Source organism: Dermacentor variabilis, chromosome 4 (assembly GCF_050947875.1).
Source record: "Dermacentor variabilis isolate Ectoservices chromosome 4, ASM5094787v1, whole genome shotgun sequence".
Lineage (NCBI taxonomy): Eukaryota > Metazoa > Arthropoda > Arachnida > Ixodida > Ixodidae > Dermacentor > Dermacentor variabilis.
Genome location: NC_134571.1, coordinates 61,510,826 through 61,530,832, shown reverse-complemented (window position 1 = coordinate 61,530,832; position 20,007 = coordinate 61,510,826). Strand labels below are relative to the sequence as shown.

The 20,007-nt window shown below is 45.0% G+C and overlaps 1 protein-coding gene across 1 annotated transcript in view; it reads right to left on the bottom strand.

Moving 5' to 3' along the window:
* LOC142578216 (uncharacterized) overlaps window positions 1-19,557 on the bottom strand; it is a 47,853-nt gene extending 28,296 nt beyond the window's left edge. Inside the window, exon 1 of the mRNA XM_075687619.1 lies at window positions 19,398-19,557. Within this exon, the coding sequence (XP_075543734.1) occupies window positions 19,398-19,557 (160 nt within the window). The remainder of the gene's footprint in view (window positions 1-19,397) is intronic.
* Between the last annotated feature and the right edge of the window lie 450 nt (window positions 19,558-20,007).

The window sequence follows — 20,007 nt, the reverse complement described above, 5'->3', positions numbered from 1 at the left end:
GTAGGACAAAGAATGGCTCATACATCTTAAGCAATGACTCATACCCCCGGAAGCAAGCAAAAAAAAAAAGAATTATCTAGGGTTGCCCTTCAGAACCCAATCAAGTTCTTCATACCACACCATCTGCCTTAGAGTCTACTTATCTTGAAAATTGTGCCTATTGATAAATAATCTACTGAAAATGCATATCGAAATGAGGAGACATATAAGCTTTTGCGCAAAATGAAGCGATTTCGCATCAAATTCTGGAGCTCCACACGCAGATTTGTTGACGCACACGAAAAATCGACGGAACATAGTGTATTGCATTGCATAGTGTATTTTGATTACGCTGTGGACACGTAGACGGTTCTTCAACTGTCAAAGGCAGCACCATCATCCACTCCGATGCGGCAAGCAAATGCATTCCTGAAAGATCCTCCAAGCCACAATCGGCAGAGAACAGTTGTTTTGATTTGGGATAGTCCAGGTGGAATGCAGAGTTGCAGGAAAGGGCTTAGGCGTTGCAGACGAGTATGCAGGAAACTTTCCTTATTGGAATGGCCAACATCCCCACGTGCGACACATGCAACAGTGACGAGAGGCTCGCACATATTATCTGTGTCTGCCCGCGATATAGTGCCCAGAGACAAGTGATGTGCAGAGTACTGGACAAGATGGACAATAGTCTACTATCAGAACTCAAAGCTTTAGTTCAGTACTCCCGAAGGACATCCGCGCTGAAGGCTTTACTCACGTTTTAAGGTTCCTGCGGTCTACAGGGCTAAACGATTGACTTTAATAACGCCAACCCCTACCGCTCTGTAGTGTACGCGATTTGCTCATGCTCGTCTCTCTTTCTCTCGATCTCCACCTTCCACTTTCTTTCTTTTATTATCCCTCTTAACCTTTCCCCCCATGCAAGGTAGCCAAACGGAACTACCTCTGGTTAACGTCCTCGTTTTTCTATGCATCCTTTTCTCCTTTTCTCTCTCCCTTTCTTCAACGTGGGCCTCTGAAAGTTGACATTTTTTTTATATTCTTCCATGCGATATATATATATATATATATATATATATATATATATATATAAACGAAGAAGAAAGGGGGTTAACCGAAGGGCCCGATTTTCATTAGTGATATCATGAGAAGCGAAATGCGAAGGTTGTGGGCTCGGCTCCCACATGCGGCAAGTTGTTTTTCATCCACTTTAATTTCCGCTAATTTATCATTTCTTTATTTCATTTATTCAGCGCAAGTAATTTCCCCCATGTTGTCCTTCGTGTCAGTGTTTGTTGGCTTCTCATGATATGACTAATAAAAATCGGGCCCCTTGGTTAACCCCCTTTCTCCTTCGTTTATTACATAACGAGGGTCTCGAATCCGGCAACATTGATGCCTTCAGGTAGCATATGTGGGTTTATTGACCAGTCGCCTTCACCCAAAAAGATCACGTGCTCGTGACGCCTGCGGCAAAATTGACGTTCCCCGTCCGCCGCCAAGGTCTATGAGTGGTGGCGCTGGCTAACATTCCCAGGGTTCTACTAGTACGCATAAATACCCAAGAAAGTGGATGGGGAAACGCCACCGCGGTAGCTGAATTGGTAGAGCATCGCACGCGAAATGCGAAGGTTGTGGGTTCGGCTCCCACCTGCGGCAAGTTGTTTTTTCATCCACTTTAATTTCCACTAATTTATCGTTTCGTTATTTCATTTATTCAGCACAAGTAATTTTCCCCATGTTGTTCTTGGTGTCAGTGTTTGTTGGCTTTTCATCTCATGGTATGACTATAATGTATATATATATATATATATATATATATATCATGTACCTTTCAGATATAAGCTTGTTAATTGAAAGTATAGCCCTATTTGTGCGACGTCTTTTTTCTCTGTTTTCCATACATGTGGAACACGCCAGGTTTCCTCCATACTCGTCTGCAACACCTAGACCCATTCCTCCAACTCTGCATTCCCCCCCGACTATCCCGAATCGAAACAATTGTTCTCTGCCGATTGTGGCATGGAGGATCTTTTACGAATGCATTTGCTTTCCGCATCGGGGTGGACGATAGTGCTGCCTGTGACAGTTGCGGCAGCGAGGAAACGATCGAACATGTCCTTTGTCATTGTCCTCTCTACAGCTCCCAGAGACAGTCGCTCGGGACGGCGTTGGCACGCCTCAAGGACCGGCCGCTTTCTGAGAAAACAACCTTGGAGTGCCGGCTGATACCATCTTCACACTAGAAGGCGACAAAAGTGCTACTGAAGTTCCTATGGTCACCATACTGTGGTCAAGCGACCTATTTGAACCACTGGGACACTCCCGCCTTCCTTTGGGTGTTCCTTCTTTTGTATTCCTCTTTCTCTTTGTGGGCTATTCTTCATATTTCTGTCTTCCCATACTCCTTCCCCAGTGAACGGTAGCAAACTGGATTTCTATCTTCCGGATAACCTTGCTTTTCGCTTCTAATTTCTCCGTCTCTCCCTTTTTTCTGTCTTCGTCCAGTTGCGCTGCACATTGTAATCATGAATACGAACCAACTAGCCCGCAAACGTGCTTAATACAGTAATTTCAGGGTGGCTGCTTGATTGTGTCGAGATGCATTGTGTCAGCAAACTGAAAGCAAAATCTTTGAACATCGTAATATCACTGAGAAGCTGCTTCGCTGGACTTTTGGTTGTGATTCAGCTAGGAATTGTGAGTGTATCGCTTTTTTTTTTCATTGAATGAGCACACAGTGGAAAAACGTGCAGATCTACTGAAATGCTAGCACGTAATGCTTAGCTGCAGCTCTGTGACGTAATTACGTAGCGGCCATTACGTAACAGTAATGGCCGGCTTAACCAGCGAGGCACAGCAGCAGCAGTGGTAATGCATTTCCCCGTTGAATAGAACACCACGAGAACAGAATTTAGGTGCATTACATCAGCTGTCTTATTTGTAACCCTTGAACTTTTGATAACCTTCACAATTCGGGCCGTGGCCATGGTCAATGACTTTTTCTTGAGATAACGTGAATTATGTTTGCAAGTTGCCTCTAGAGTGTTGAAATTTGCAATTGTTATTTCAAGCGTGGCAGTGCAAAGCCCGACGGGAGCATATTAGTTTATACTGCGCCGTGTTCCTCGGGACCTGTTGAAAGTGTTGAGACTGTTGAAAGTTAACCGTCCAGGTTTGGGTGAGATACACGCTACCAGTTAGCTTTCTGCACGCAGCATAAAACTGCACGCAGATAGTTGCAAGTTCTCTCTCTCACTTTGCGCGTAATGAAGGGCTAGAAGCTGCCGTTTGGTGGTGAGTCTGCAGCACTGAACGGGATGCAACAGCGATAATTACTTGGCGCCGTCAGGGGTCTCTGAACAAAAAGTAAAAGACGCGCATGGAACGGACTCGCCCGTTTGCCGTACGTAACGTAACCAACGTAACCGTTATACCTCTCTGGGCGGTCGTAACCGACGCAGTTTTCACTTGGGAGTCTGACCTAATGGTGCCCTCAGCCGTCGCTATGGGAGTAATACGTCCATCTTCGTTTAATATAACTTTAAAGGACGGGTGAGGGGATGGAACGCTTTCTTTCTTTTTTTTTATACGGTTCATCTCGCTGTCACGAGTCGGTGCACTGGACTAAATAGGATTCACATTGAGCTGCTTATCTCTTGATTAGGCGGTAGTATAGGAAGAGGGTAGTACTAGGATGCGTCATCCCGTTCACCGTGCAGTGTGGAAATGGGCCGACATACCGACGACACGGGAAGCAGCAGCGCTGGGGATAGAGGTGGAGCGAGTGCGACTAGGTGCGTCCTAGTTCCACCCTAATGGTCCCCTAATTTTGTATTCGGCAGCGTCCGCGAAATGAGTCTGCAGATGCTTTCCGCAGCGCGGGCCACTGTACTTCTGCAAGCCTGTGCTTTTACGCTCAGCCGCACAGCAGGGATCGCTTTTCTCAGATTCGGGGCCTGCGACGCCTCCCCTTCAAATCTATAACGCCACGCCCACGCTGTAGGGTTGAAAATTGTGGCCGATGCTCTACTGAGTTCTTTCTCTGTTTCTCTCTCTCTCTCTGTGAGTGTCTATGTGTGTGTGCGTGAATGTTTGTGTGTGTGTGTGTGTGTGTGTGTGTGTGTGTGTGTGTGTGTGTGTGTGTGTGTGTGTGTGTGTGTGGCATTGTTAGGTATATGCCAGTGCGCTAATCAGTGACAGGAAAATGAAACTTGCGCTTTCGGGCGAAAGAACACTCCTACACTGCAACGTTGCTTTACCAAAGTCCAGGTTTAGCCAAGTGAAGCCAGCTGCAAATGGACGCGCCATACTTGCCAGGGATCACAGAGGACTGGCCATATAGGGTTGCACGTTTTTCGTTTCGGAGATATAGTGCAGGAAGGAACTCACGACTCACGAGCAGCCCCAGGCAGTATGGCGAAGTATGGCGTACTCGAACATTCGTGGGAATCTCTTGGCAGTGTTACAATACACTCATCCTCGATGAAGAAAGGCCGCAAAAGTTGAAGATGACTAAGGAGACGATGACATCTATGAGGGAGCCTGTCTGCGCGATGTGGAGTTCTGGAGCTAACCGTCTGGATTACATTTGTGCTCTGGAAGCGCAACGATATAAATTCCATGCTGGATCTTGAAAACGACGCAAAATAGATTCTCCCATTAGACGTCACATTGATGTGTATTCTGAATTAAATAGGTAAACGCACGGCCTCCACGGATGTAACACAATGTAATGTGTCCCAAAGGTGAAGAAAAACTGACATATCTCCGACTCTTCACTTAGCTTTTGGGTTAAATGAAGGTCATCTACCGATAAACCCAAGAAAACGTACTTGCAAGTCTCAGAGCATCCCAAATAATTTAACATCATGTTATTTTGCAAGCAATTTTGGTTTTGTTTCCCAGGAGGTGACTTTGTCGTGATGTCATTACTAAGAAGGTGGTCACATTGAAAAAGGACACCGCAATATTCGACACTGGGTACTGCTCTTTCGATCGTCAGCTATGCTGATACATGGGGCGTCACTACAACTAGCTGCACAGCAGGCGACCGAGCTAGCTGGAGCGAACTCATGATGGCTCGAGGTACGTGACCCTCTTTTGCATCATGACGACACGACACAGTCACAACCTGGGCAATGAATCCGAAACTGGCTGTACACGTGCTTTTGTATCAAATTAGTGAAGGTGCTCTGAGGCCTGCCAACACGTTTTTTTTCTAGAGTTTAGAGGCCCCGGGTGTTCCTTTAATGCAAAACATCAATAATCGAAGCTCTCATGTGCCTACTTCTTTAAGGTAGCTTCGCTTATGAACTTTAGACTAATGCGGAGAAAGCCAGTCGTCAATACCGTTGGTAGCGCCCACTTCGGTCGCCTCTTCTCCTTATTCTGCAACACAGCATCGCGCCTCGATGTCTATTCGGGCTCCAATCTCGACAAACTCCACGGTAAAAACTTAAGAGCTGCGAAGCGCACGTAATCGCTATAAAGAAAAGAGCGAGAAAAAAAGAAAGGTGAATAGAAATTAGTGCTATTTGGTTAGTGCCTGCGTGCAAATGAGCAACTGCCTTTGTGACTTGTTCCTGATTGCTCCACCGTTGCGTCATGCAAAATGAATGTTTCAAACTTTGCGTTACCTATAAAAAGTGCTCTGTATAGAAGCCGATTTGCACTGTCGCAATTTCTTCTTTTTACATTAATATTCAACGTTGACGAAGATCGCTTCTGTGAATACATCCCGTAAGTGCACCAAGACTATGCGGCCCCAGGTGCATGACAGGCTGTTGCAGCTGCAATTTATTTTTATGTTCTGCTGTTTTCTGTTTCCCACACCTTGGAACGAGAAAGAAGTCAGTTGCGTGCATGCAATACTTTAGATATTCGGGATATCAGCTTTCGTTCATATAGCAAAGGAATAGCAAAGGAAGTTGTAGATACGGCCGGTACCTTTCTTAATCTGAGGCGGGCCCCTTGTCGTGAACATGGAGAATCGATACAGATTTATTATGACGTTGATTACACAGTAGAGGAAGGATAAGTTCGCAAATACTAGTGCAGCCGTTACTCACTCTGTGCAATCTGCAACCTCATAGCAAGTTCACGTGGAAGGCTTGTCGTTCAAATCATATGGTGGATCCCAGGACATGCATTGTGACTGCGAAGTACAGCTATCTCGTGCCTCTGAAACACTACATTCATTGCAACTTATTACTTTGCGAGCCTCGATATATCGATAGACGTGTGCCTTTCTTTTAGATGTAGCAAGCAGAGGTTTAACATATCCCGGAAAGAATCATTACATGCTGCTTGAGGCAGCTCCATCTCCGACTATCATAATTCAAACTTTGATTGTAGTCACCCTGAGCCTTCCTAATTCACCTTGAAATGCTGATTGTTGTGTGGTTGTGTGCATATCTTTCTGCTGCAGTTATGTATAGCTTTACACCGTTTACTTTCTTGCACGCTTTCACAATTTCAAGCGTGACATGCCGCTATTGTCATGTTCAACCTGTGCCTCGAAATACATATCCATAATTACCCACGGCAGCGGACGTCTGTCTCTGGAACTGGGAAAAAGACATTTGCTGCAGTCGCCTGGAACGGAAGTGCGTCCGCATAATTATGTCCTGAACGCTGATAAACTGGGTTGCATAACTAGCTGTTTCTTTCATGCATGCACAACGTACACGTCTTTCTAACGCTTGACAAAATAATTCGAAACAGTAATGCAGCGCACTCAACCAGGAACGAGCAGCAGATTGTGTACAATCTTAGCATTGCATGGCAATACCCCAGGGCGAAGGGGCGCATTACGTAGCGTTAGTGGTGGGGCCTGGTATTTGAGGCCCGTTTGCTGGGTCACGCGAAGTCTCGCTGCCTGAGTGTGGGAAGAACGGCAGGGAAATTGACCGCACTGATTGTCTGCTCCGTGAGCGGAGGCCTTAAGGAGAAGTGTGCGACCAAAGACGGGCACGTTGATTGAACACGTATGAGTATTCGCTACACAGCATGTACACATGCTTATATACATTTGTGTTGAAATGGTGCGCGCTTCGCGTGTAACCTTAGACAAGAAGTCGCGACTTCTTGGTGAGCGCTGGCGAGAGATACAGAGACAGTCATAAGGACTTACCCTTTGAGACATGCAAAACGGTCACGACTACGCACTCTAAAACATCGACGACCTCACGACGAGCCGTATGACTGTTACCAACAACAGTAATAGCGTGCACAACGTTTAAGCTACTTTCGTTTATTCTAGCTTAAACATCAGTGCTGTTTCAGTGCTTTTGGGGACTGTCGGCCGCGTGCTATTGAAATTGGCAACTGTCTATAGCGAAGCTTAGTCCGCAGAATGGTGATGGTTTCCCTTATGCTGCGGAAAATTTCAGATTCGCACCTTCGTACCACTCCGCACCTTTGTTATCAGGAACCAGTCAGAGAAACATAACTGCCCGAGGCAGTGATCATGTCGTTTTGTAATGTTGATCATCATTACGCACTGTAATGTCCCACAGTATCGCGAAAGAAACGTCCAAGGCCTAAAGCGTGGCTATAGGTCACCGCCGCAGCGCGATAGGAGAGCCGATGCACATAGCGTCTGGCCCTTATAAGTGCGGGAGCGCCCGAAAGGATAGCGTAATTTTGGACGCCGTCGGAGCGGCAGAAGATAACGGCATCCTTCACTTGTATTTTTTCGCTTTTCCTCGGATCTTCGGCATTTATTTCCTGGCCTCATTCCGCGAGGCTCGGTAGCTCATGCCACGTTGTAGCATCTACAGACGCTGTCAATGTGACACGATCACAGAGGTGTTTCGCGCCATTTCAGTCACTTGAATAAGTACGCTCACGTCCTCTCCGTCTTTTTTGGTCTCCAAGAAAATTGTTTGTTTATTTGTTTGTTTGTTTGTTTGTTTGTTTGTTTGTTTGTTTGTTTGTTTGTTTGCTTGCTTGCTTGCCTCTAAGATGGGTTCATACCCACTATGAACTATGACACTATGACAGGCCAAGAATTGGGCGACAATAAAAAACGCTTAAACGAATCTAAGAAAGAAGCACTATTGAAAAATTTGAATAGCTGAAATAATGAAGTCAGATAGAATGTAAGAATGTAGCAAGAAAATCGTCCTGATTCGATTGTGTATCTCACAACAGCTGAACCAAAATCCCTATGCCAGTGTTCTAGAGAAAAGGTTCCTAAAGATAGAATAGCAGGAATTGTCATATCCAATCCATCACCATGAAAGTGCCTTTCTAAAGTACGTTTTGTTAAAGATGTGAACGGTGACATGAAAGGAAGAAGTGTTCCATTGTCTCATGCTCACCACAGTAGGAGCACAAGGAGGAGCGCGCCAGACCAGATCGATGTAGATAATAGTTTAATGTAGGTACTTGACATCTAAACTTTGTAAGCAGGACTCCAATTTTTCTATTAGGGCAGGAGTTCCTGCTCCAAAGAAATAGGAGGGATCGGTAATCAGTTAAGTTTGTTAGTGATAGGTTCAAAGCGCCTTACATGACTGCACGTCTCATGAAATCAGCAGCATTTATGAAAGCTGATACAGGAAAGATAAGAATAATTGGAGCACTAAAGGCCGCTCTCGTCAAGCTGTCTGCTAATTCATTAATAAGTAATCCTTTGTGACAATGCACCCATAACAATCTAATTAGTGCTTAATGAGATGGTATTAGACAATGAAATGGACGTGATATACGTGAGCCATTATTTGCAGTGAGAGCTGAACATAAAGAATCCGTCCCGTATGATAATTAATACAAACAGTAAAACACAGTAACTAATAAATTCAAGAAAAAAAAAGAACAAATAAAGAATTTCATGCGCCAATTATATATCCAGTAAATGTAGGAACTGCAGCAAACTCCCCCCTTGTTTTGCCACAACAGTAAAAGTGCTCGGTGCACAGTGAAAGTACTTGTAGTGGAGTGATTTGGACTAATACTACAGAAAAAGGGCGTTACGATATTCTCTCTCTCTCTCTTTATTTCTTTTTACGTGTGTAATTGCAAGTACATGAACGCTGCTGTGGCCGCATAAAAATGTGCTCGCGGCAAAAAATTAAATACTGTTGATTTACATGCGACGATCTGATTATGAGGCACGCCGTAGCGGAAAGGGGGCTCCCAGAACGATTTGGACCACCTGGTCTCCAACGTTTTTGCATTTCACCCCCATCGAGGTGCGGCCACCGCGGCCTGGGATCGAACCTGCGGCTTAGTGCTTAGCGTCGCGACCCCAAAGCTATTACGCCATCAGTACTCGTACGGCCACTGTAAGTGAGACTGTTTTGTTGGGGCGCTGAGATTGTCCATATGATATCATCTGGCAAAAGCAGTAGGCCGGAGAATAACGACACTTGTTTTGCGCTATTCCTAACATTGAGATGTTTGGTGCCGCAGTGGCTCCCGGAATATGCCGTTCTGGTGTTGAGTACAAGCTGGCGGATTCGTTTTGCGAACGCGGCCGCCACGTTCCTATAATGGCCGAATAGAAAAACGATCGTGTATACCACGCCTCAGGTGTAACTAAAAAAAAAAAACCACAAGGTCAATATCAGTTCGGAGCCTTGTACTGCAACAGAATTTGGTGCCTCTCACAGCTTTAGTATTGCTTTAGGACGTTAAGCACCTCCAATCGATCAGTCAACCATCATTCGACGTCGTTGCACAGTACTCAGGTACAGCGCTGCCTTCTTACTACTTTCTCCATAGCTTTATTTTGTCTTTCGTTCTCTGCGTTCGAATATATGGGCGTTCCAGTTAGTTTTGTGCTTCAGTGCATATAAGAGCGTTTCTTTAAAGAAAGGAAGGTGAACAGCCGTGCCGTATTACGGCGAGTTTGATCGTGTATACCTCCATACTAGTGTCATTCTAAAAATTCATTCCAAGCGGATAAGCCTTGCAAATTCACCTTCTACAATGTGTAAATTGCCATATATGCCGTAAAGTAATAATTTAAGAGATTAATTCGTGAATTTTTGGTAATTAGGTTAGTATGCATTTCGAAATCTCGTGCAATTAATGTCCGCCTCTCTGAATAATCCAGCTCACAGACTATACTTATGCTCTCTGCAGCAGGTGATTTCCTTAAGAAAATTAAAATTATCACCCCGTATATGACCCGCAATAGATATAGCAATAATTCAAAGTGTATTTTTTAATAAACGCGAAGAAAATAGCACCTTTACATTTAGTCAGTCCTGCTGTTTTCATACAATCATGCTGCATTGGTCCCTGCTGTATACATAGAGTGCAAATATTTGGACTCTCGCACTCCAGAAGTGAGAAATTGCTACACCGATCGTCCATTATCGTGCTCGATGCATCCTTCTTAGATACTGAAACTTGGATACTTGGTGCAGCTTCAGCGGCTTAAGCAGAGTTCTACATTTTTTCTCGAGATTGTTTCTTTGGAAGCCTTTTGCCGCCGTCGTCTCCTTTTTTCCATGCTATCGTTAATCGGCGGTGCACGCGTTCCACAGCTTTTGATTCTATTTTTTCCTCACATCTCGGCTATACTTTGTAAGTCAGTGATTTTCTTCTTCGTGCATGCACTGCTCCCGCCGGTTAGGTCTGCGGCATTGTAAGGAGGGTGAGGGTGATTCCCGGTGGGGCGGCCCGTCTGAATGCTGCTTGGAAAGTTCATTTTGCCGTTCTTCGACCCCTGTTAGGAGACGGGCCTGTCCATGTTGCTCCCCGAACCTTTCATGGTGGGCTTATTTTACGGCCGAGGTACAGCGGTATGTTTGTGGAAGGATTTTGTGCTTTATCTACGGAACCACAATGCTCAGCCGTCATTTCATTTCGATCGCATAGTTAATGATCTCACGTGACTTTGGTGCCCGATAAACGATCCACTTGTGTCCAACTAGAAAGAAAGAGAATAAAGGAACAGTTAGGCTAGTCAGACGACTTTGATAAAGCTTTGTGAGAATCATTTATGAGGCGGCCTACCATAGACAGCCAACGCTAGCATAGACAGCCATCGACAACCGGCTGTCCTTTCGACCATTCTCTTGGTCATTTACGTATACACGCGTCTATAACACGCCCTGGGAGTGTTTGGAGGCGCCACTCACGGCCATGGCGGCGGATGTGGAGTTCAAAGTACACGAAAATAGTGGGCTGTTCGCCAGCGCTACTATATCTCCATTGTATATGCCAATGAGAACGCATATCCAGGTGTTGCAGTTTTATTACAGTTTATCCACTGCGGTTTTATTTGAGGAAAAGCTACACAACAGAATAAGAGAGACGTAGACACACAGGCAGATGGACGGAAGAATGAGGGATGACTTTGAACTCTTCGCAGCATTTTAAATGCCTGTAACAGCTAACACCGTGCGAACGTGTAGGCAGTGACCCGTGTGACTCGCCAGGGTGTGTGGAACATTCCACCCAACACGTACACGGCGCTTCTATCTCGCGTTCCATTCCGCCTGGCTCCCACATCTGATCGAGCGTCATCAAAGTCCGTGATGTCCCTTTGCCGTTCTGCTCGTCGCGGGCAGTCGGCCGTGTGTTCGGAGCTGGCAAAGCGGGAATGATGCGCCCCTTTGCCTATCTTGCTTCCGTATCGAGTGGCACCCGTTTCTGGTATTAAGCTTTGTTTGTTTCAGTGTTGCTGCACGCTCGATGCCAGCCAGGCCTTTACGCATCGCACAGTGTCACGGTCGACTCATTCGGTTTCGCGATGCACCGTCACACAAATGCGACCCTTCCGATTTAATGGTTCCTCAGGAACGCTGTGGTGCGGACAAACCAACCTTTCTGCGCACGAGGGTCTGGTTTACAAGCGTTAGTACACTGGAGAGTTCTGGTTTATTTATTTTTTTGCTCGTTTTATTGTTGCCGGAATAAACCGCAGTTGCCAAGTGCTTGTTCCTTAGCCTGCTGTTTCCCGAGTTACAGACTACATTATACTGAATTTGCACCTTTCTGATTAAATGTCTTTGTAAAACTGTTCTATTTCTTCATCGTCATGACTGGAGGTTGGAGCATAGGCTTGTACTACCTTTTTTATATACTTCCTATCCAGCTTTATTACAACGACTCTCGCGCTCTCATTAATGCTGTAAAATTCATCAATGTTGCCCGCTGTGTCTTTATGGATTAGAAACTCTACCCCGTATTCTCTCTTAACCGGAGGACTCCTCTAGAAGAAGACGTGGCCGCTAGTCAGTACTGTATAAGTCTCGACAGTTCTTCTAACCTCACAAAGGCCAAAAATATCACAGGCAATGCCTGATAATTGCTCAAAGAGCTCTGCTAAGCTAGCTTCCTTCGAGAGGGTTCACATGTTAAACGTTGCCAGGATCAGTTTCCAGTGGCCGCCTATCCGGGTCCAGAGATTCTTAGCACCGTCTGCCGCGCCGCAGGTCTGACCGCCACCTTGGTCAGGTGCTCCGCAGCCGCTGGGGACAAAGGATAATGGGCTAATTGCAGGAGTCAAGAGGGAGATAGGGGGCTCGAAACGCAGAAGGGAGGCCAATTTCTGGTCAGGTAAGGCAGTGTCTTTGTTGAAGCTTAGTGGGCCTTGTTAATTTGGATACACCTGGACTAGTATAGCCCCATTGGATCTCGGCAATTTTAAAAATGTATTTCTCCTGCCGGTGTGAGGCACCAATCCAATCAAAAAATTTAGTGGACTGGAGGAGGATTGCAACTTACGACTTCAGATTAAAAGTGCTAGTTAAGTACCACGCAACGAGTGATAGAACAAAATATTACAGGCGTGGCGCTAATAGACAGGAAAACAGCGGTGTTGATTAGACAGAAAATAGGTGTAGCCGATATTATAGTTCACATTAACAGGAGGGAAAGGAGCATGGGCCGGCCATGTAGTGTGTAGGGCATGTTACCGGTGGTCTTTTATAGTTTGCAGATAGGGTGCCAAGAGAAGGGAACCGTAGTCGATGATGGCAGAAACTTAGGTGGTGCAATGTAATGAAATTAGCAAGTTCGCAGACATGAGATGGGATCAGCTAGCACAAGACAGCGGTAATTGGAGATCACCTGGAGAGGCCTTTGTCCTGAAGCGGACATAACTGTGGTGAAAAAGAAGATGATGATAATGATGCGGAAATCAGACATGACGCCGCTACATTAACACAGAACAATTCATACATGTTCTAAGGTGAGCGAGTTAGCAGATACGAAGTTTGAATGTAAACTCCTGCTATGGCTTGTGCGAAAAATATGGACAGAAAATGGTATGAGCTTTCTTTATTATATAACAAAAGAAGAACACTTTTGTTACATCCGCTGGCCATGATCGAAATGTAAAACAAAGCACTATAAAAGAAAGTTTCACTATTTAATCTCTGTTACTTCTAAAATGTTTTCTTTACACTAAGGTTCTATTGTTGATAGGATGGGAGCTGGAGACCCAGGGGACGCAACATGGTAACAACGCAGGAGCTGACCTGATAATTCGGCACCTCAGCTCTTTCAGAGGCATAAGAAAATGTTTTTTCTTCTTTTTTTTACATATACTGCCATCTCATTGCAAGGAATTGCAGGGGTGGGTACAGAAGACGCTTACATGGGTAATAAATCATACATGACACAGCATACACACAAAGAATGAAACAACATTAGTGTGCGAGCCACAGAAGAAAATGTTACATATGCTTGTAAGTCATAACAAAACAATATTGGGTGTAGAAAGCCCACATCGAAGGGTACCTACATGGGAATAAGTTAAAAGAGTACGCAAGCAGGTCTTATAACTAATGAGATATACGATGAGGGCTTTTCTTCACAAATCGCGCGGCAGAGAATTGCCGAATTGAGCCGTCAAGGCCACTCCAGAGTTCGACTCCTGATGAGAAAACAGAAAATTTAAAACTCTTCAAGTGTGGTTTGAATGGAACATGGTGAAAGAGGTGAGTGCTTTGAGTTGCGCGGGTGGACGCTTCACAAATGAAACTGGTGTCGTAATAACTCATGACCCCGTGTATGACCTTATGCAAGGGGACGAGGCGTTCGCACGCGCGTCTGTGTGCAAATGTGTGAAATGATAAGTCATTGGCATGCAATGAAAGCAAAAACTGATTGTCCTATCTGTTATATACGTACAAATGTTGTCGCTTTCTCTTACAGAGATTCCAATTCCTTAGCGTCACTGGAAGAGTAGGGAGAGCGGCAACGGACGCATTCTCTGTTATCAGATTATATGACTTAAAGCTCAAAGGAATACATTTATTTGTAATGCCTTCCGGACTACGAAGGCAACATGTTACCATCGTAACATGTTACCATGGTGATTGCAAATGCCCGGCGTGCGGCGTTGTCGTTCGGAGTTGAGAGAAAGTAGGAAAGCAAGAAAGGAATAAGGCAGTGGCAAATCTGAGTCACAACTTCGAGCTATCATGGCCAGTGTGAAACCTATGGGCTTGTTAGACTATGAAGGAAAAGGAAATGAAACAGAAGAGAAGAAATGAAGAAAACATAAGAGAAGGACTTAGCTACAGCTCGAGCGTCATGGGAGGATACTGAACTGGTTGTTTGGTGGAGATTATACTGGGTGGAGAGAAGACTATATGTGCAGTGCACTACAACTCTTTGTAGACCGCAATTGCACAGAGCGAAAACCACCTTGTGCCTCAGATGCGCAGCCTGATATGGTAGGGTTTGTCGCGGTGTCACTCCACCAAATTTTCCGTGGGACTCGTCTTGCCTGATAACAGTAAAAAGAGGATATATTCGTTATGTCGACCACACCCATATAGTAGACAAACTCTCTTTATAGATCATTCACTTTGAAAGCCTTTACGTTTTGTGATGTTCTTCCTAGGGTTGAAATTTTGATTGGCTTGTGGGTCAGTTTTCACAGACATACAACTGCTCTTGGGCAGGATTGCAAACGGTCGCATAGTATGCGTGAGCGGCAAGGGCGCTAGCAACGCACATGCGCACGTACGCGCACACATAAAAACACATAACTACTCGAATAAGGAAGGCATAAGCATTTTTGAATTATAGCAGTCCCAGTAACACGTATTTCTTTATTTGTATTTTTCCTTTGTTCGAAGCAAGCATTTGCACTCAACCGCGTTCGGGCAACACGAGACCCCACGAGAACAAATGTTTCGCTCGTTTTCAATTTTTCTGACACTTTTGAGACGTGCATGCAGCTTCGAGAGCTCAGCCATTGTTTATCACCCCTCTTCGTCTTTTGACTATGCGCTCTGAAACGCAGATAGGCAAGCTTGGTTCGTTTTCATAATAAACGTATATGTGCGTGCCTTACGACGCACTACCAAAGTTGCGAGATAAAAAGCTGTTTCCGAACCTTGCGTTGCTAGCACACCTTGACATCTCTGAGAGCAGGTGGAGGGGAAGAAAAAGAAAAGACGACGCCTGATTTTGTTTACTTTTATGTTGAAACAACCAACAGCAACAATTGTGTTTGACAGTTACGCGGAACATATCCCGAGTTTTCTATTCACTCATGCTTAAGGGTACATCTAATACTTGACAGAAAGAAGTAAGACGCGGGGCGACTGTTTCCGAAGAACCAAGCCAGTAATGGGGCAAAACATACACACAATTATTTTTTCAGGCATCTCTGCCTGATAAGGCGATACGACCACGGTGTTTCAAGTTTGTCTTCACAGATGCTTCTGTGTAAAGCATGATAGTCAGTTTATTCACCCAGCTGTAATTCCATGCATGTTCAAGCAATTTATTAGCCCTTTCATTCCACGCCCAACACCCACAATTTTTTGAAAGGAAGAACAAATCACACGAGAACACGAGAACAAATCAGAACGACAAAAAAAAACTTGCATAATGTGGGGGCTACCACAGTCGATCGCGAAACGCTTAGAAAGACGTTAGCGTAAAATTGTAAAAAGTACATACTTAAGACGTGAGTAACGGTTGCGGTTTCGGCTTCAACGTGGTGACTTAGTTTTTGCAGCATTAGCCTTAGCATCTGGGCCAGTATTCACAAAGTCTCTCATAATGTTGGACCCACTTGCGGCGTCGGCTGGCCAATGGGCAAAACGGCACTTACGAAAGAAAAGCGTTGTAAATTTGGAACGTTGTGCATTCATTATTTCCAGGAGGATAGATTTACATGAACCATCGTTAGATCTGTAATTGGATTACAGCGCGGAAGTAATGAGCAAGCAAATGAAGGTCAGTCTATTAGGCGCAGTCTATTAGTTTCTATCTATTCAGGGAAGACAAATCCCGGCTCACGGAATTCCTTTGAAAGGGATGACCGAGCGCCCGTTCACCTTCGTGTCGTAGCTTTTTCCGTTCGGAATCCGGCGCTAGTTCAATTGCTTTCGCTGCCGCATTAAAAGGACTTGCAGTGAAAGCTAACCTCCGAGTAACCAGCGGGCGTCGCAGATTCGTGTGCCGCCCTTTCCATGGGGTGCACATTTGTCAGAGCTTGTGTACGGCAATCGTTTATCACTCTTAGGAGCAAGAAATTTACGAAGCTGGGGTTAGCGCTAGTCAGAGACTGGAATTATCCAACACACCCGAAAGAGACCGTTGTCGCTGAGGCACCAGCGTCGGTCCTTTTTTTGTGCGCTTTACTACTCATCTACCCTTCCCTAGACCTCAAACCACGCTTTTTGGAAATAAAACGATTCATTCATTCATTCATTCATTCATTCATTCATTCATTGATTGTATTCTAGTACGTGCGTGAAAAAGGCATATGTGTGGTGTGTTTTTTTATCTGCGCGCGTGCGAGGAGCATATGGATCGACATGTTATCGATACCACTGCTTGGCCATAAGAATGACACATGAAGCGTAAATGCCCACCACGGCAGCGATTGTCCACATTACCTGACAGTGCAAACTGATGGAGGACGGACAAAATTACCGACCTTCTCTATGCAGCATAAGCTGTCGTAAATCACATATATCTGGCAAGAAAAAGCTTTTTATTTTCTACTGCTTTCATCTGAGCACTACACTGGCCCTCTGCACTTCTGCGATTGGGGTACTATCTGAACATTTTCTCACTCGAAAAAGAAATGTAGTTACCTTTCTGATTCTTTCCTATATTAGCATGCTATACACATTTGATTGAACGAGAAATTGAAACAAAATGTTCACCCGGACCAGAATTTACGAGTCGTTGTCAGCGATGTTTCGCATATGAGATGCAAGACCGTGAAATATTCATAGAGTACACGCGCATTCTACCATTGGAATGCTCATATTTCTTTATTTTTGCTAAACCAGCGAAGGAAAGAAAAAGGAAAGAAAGAAACGGTGTAAAAACGGTAACGAATGCAGGAAAGCAGGAAGTAAAGAAAAAAGTGAAGGACGTTTAGTAGTCATATGTTGAAGCGGTGGCATTTAGTATCCAAGCACCTCGTGGACGCACTACATGCCTTTTAATGCGTTAGCATTTTGCGGATACTTCGTGGACCTTCCTGGGGCCCTCCATCCATCCATCCATCCATCCATCCATCCATCCATCCATCCATCCGTCCGTCCGCCCGTCCGTCCGTCCGCCCGTCCGTCCGTCCGTCCTGTCCGTCCGTTCGTCCTGTCTGTCTGTCTGTCTGTCTGTCTGTCTGTCTGTCTGTCTGTCTGTCTGTCTGTCTGTCTGTCTGTCTGTCTGTCTGTCTGTCTGTCTGTCTGTCTGTCTGTCTCTATCTATCTATCTATCTATCTATCTATCTATCTATCTATCTATCTATCTATCTATCTATCTATCTATCTATCTATCTATCTATCTATCTATCTATCTATCTATCTATCTATCTATCTATCTATCTATCTATCTATCTATCTATCTATCTATCTATCTATCTATCTATCTATCTATCTATCTATCTATCTACGTAATGTAAATAAATATAATCAATTTCAACTTAATCTCCCAAGCAAGCGCCTGCAATCCAGCAGAAGACGCCTTCGCGAGATATGTACCACCGGATGACGGGCGATGTTCGCGGTGTCAACACCGCCCCCATAGTTCTTTTGAGCTTGAGCGGGGACCACGTTGAAGACGAGAAATGCTTTCGCTATGGCGCCATCCACTAAGGCAGATCCCTATCGCGTTCTGACAAAACCAAAACGCGGAGCATCCTTCGGCTGCAGCAACGTGCAAGCTGCAAGCAGCAGTGTTCACGGATGCTCAAGTTTTCTCACTCCGTTCTCTTACTTTCTCTATTCCCCTGTACGTATACATTCAACGAGAAAGTCATTTAAGAAAACAAATAAGGCACGTGGTACGCCATAGTCGTATTGTTTTCGGCCGAGAAAGCGGAGACGAGAAATCGACGCTTCTCAGTTTTCCTAGCTCTGGTCTCCTCACGGTAATGCATCCGGCATTCAGTCCCTATTGAAAGGCTTGCTGCACGGACCGCTTCATGTAAAACGCCTAGCATTAGTGGTGTCTGCCTTCCTTCGAACTCTGTCTTTTCTTTCGCGACTACGCGCTTACTTTAATGATCCTGTTCAAAAGGCTGTCTTTTTTTCTTCTTTCGTGATATTTGAACAACCGTTTCCCACTTATGCGCAAGAGTCGTGTTTTTTGCTTCACTATAAACATCTCGTTGTCGACTGCCTTGATTACTTTAGTGGCACTGCGCCTGGGGAAGAAAGAAGAGAGCTATGATTGCGCTTTGCAACTTTGTGCCATCCCCCTCCCTCCCTCCCTCCCTCCTGTTTAGCAGCAATCGCGTTGTATCGCAGACACTTGACCTCTTTGATGCTCGCCTCCGCGTTCTTTGGTTCTTTGTTGGCTGTGTAAACACCGTGTTCGCACTTGCATGCGTAGAAAGGGTAAAGATTTGTTTTATATTGAGTACTTTACTTCTTGTGGGTCTCATCGTTCGTGCTTTCGCTTTACGTTGAGTAACTCGCACTTGTTAAATTGTAGCACCAAGTACAATGGCTGGTGTGCTTCTTTCTTTTTGGCTGCCGATTTCTTTCTTCTAGTTAGAAAATGAAATGCTGTTGACTAGAGCGGAGACAGAGAAAAAGAAAAGATGCTTGCAGACTTACAGGTTTATGCAACTCTTGGAACAACGTATAAAAAAATGGCGTCAGTTGATACGCAGCGCTGCCCCCTCTCCACACTGCGACTTCTTAGTGATATGACCACGACCTGGAGAGGTTGGTTTCACCGCAGGAAAATCGGGGACCGACATCAAAAGCAGGCATCATGAAGACAAAAAGAGGAAAAATCTATTTACAGGGTATGGACGGCGTAGTGACACTCTCAGATTCTCGATTGGTTCTCAAGTGGTTCTGCTTAACAGTGAGACCCTGAGGGCTTTCATTAAAGCTTCGTGTAAAGAATGAGACAATCAGCGGAGAGGTCCAATGGGAGGGTTATCAAGGAATGGACGTGCCATTTTGTTGACCCGTGACGTCGACAGCTTCTTCTTTCTCGTTGCTTATCTCTGTTACTAGGGTCATCCCAGAGAGTGGCTGTGGGCGCGTATGCTGGCGATGCGATAGCTTCAGAGTTGGTGCTGAAGATGCCAAACACATTCCGCATGCGTATGGCCGACGCCGGAGGCACCTGAAGCAGCTTGTCAATCTCAATAAAGTGGCTGTGGTTGCGCATATAAGAGTTACCAAGGCAAGTTTGCCCTATCGCAGCTTGCAGCTTCATCGCTGATGTCTTGAAATGTGGCACACCTCACTAAGGAACAAAAGTGCCGAGGATAAGGGCAGTTAGCTCGTCTTTGGAAAAAAACCTGGAAATTTTACCAGCACTTGCGACGCCGAACTCCAGACCAATGATAACAGTGCTTAGTAGAGCAGAACTCCATACAAACTCGGCCACCGCGGGAGCTCTCATTTTTTTTCACTACATATCAGGTTTTTAGCAGTACTAAGTTGATTCAAGATAACATCCCTCAAAACTTTAAAAGATACGCATCTTACAGTTTTATAGACTGCCGTGTCAACTGCACGCAATGCTCTCTTTGAATACTGCGAGTAGGGACGTGAGTAGATCAGTGATCATTCAAATTAACGATCAGTTATCTGAGTGCGTTAGTTCCCGTGTTTC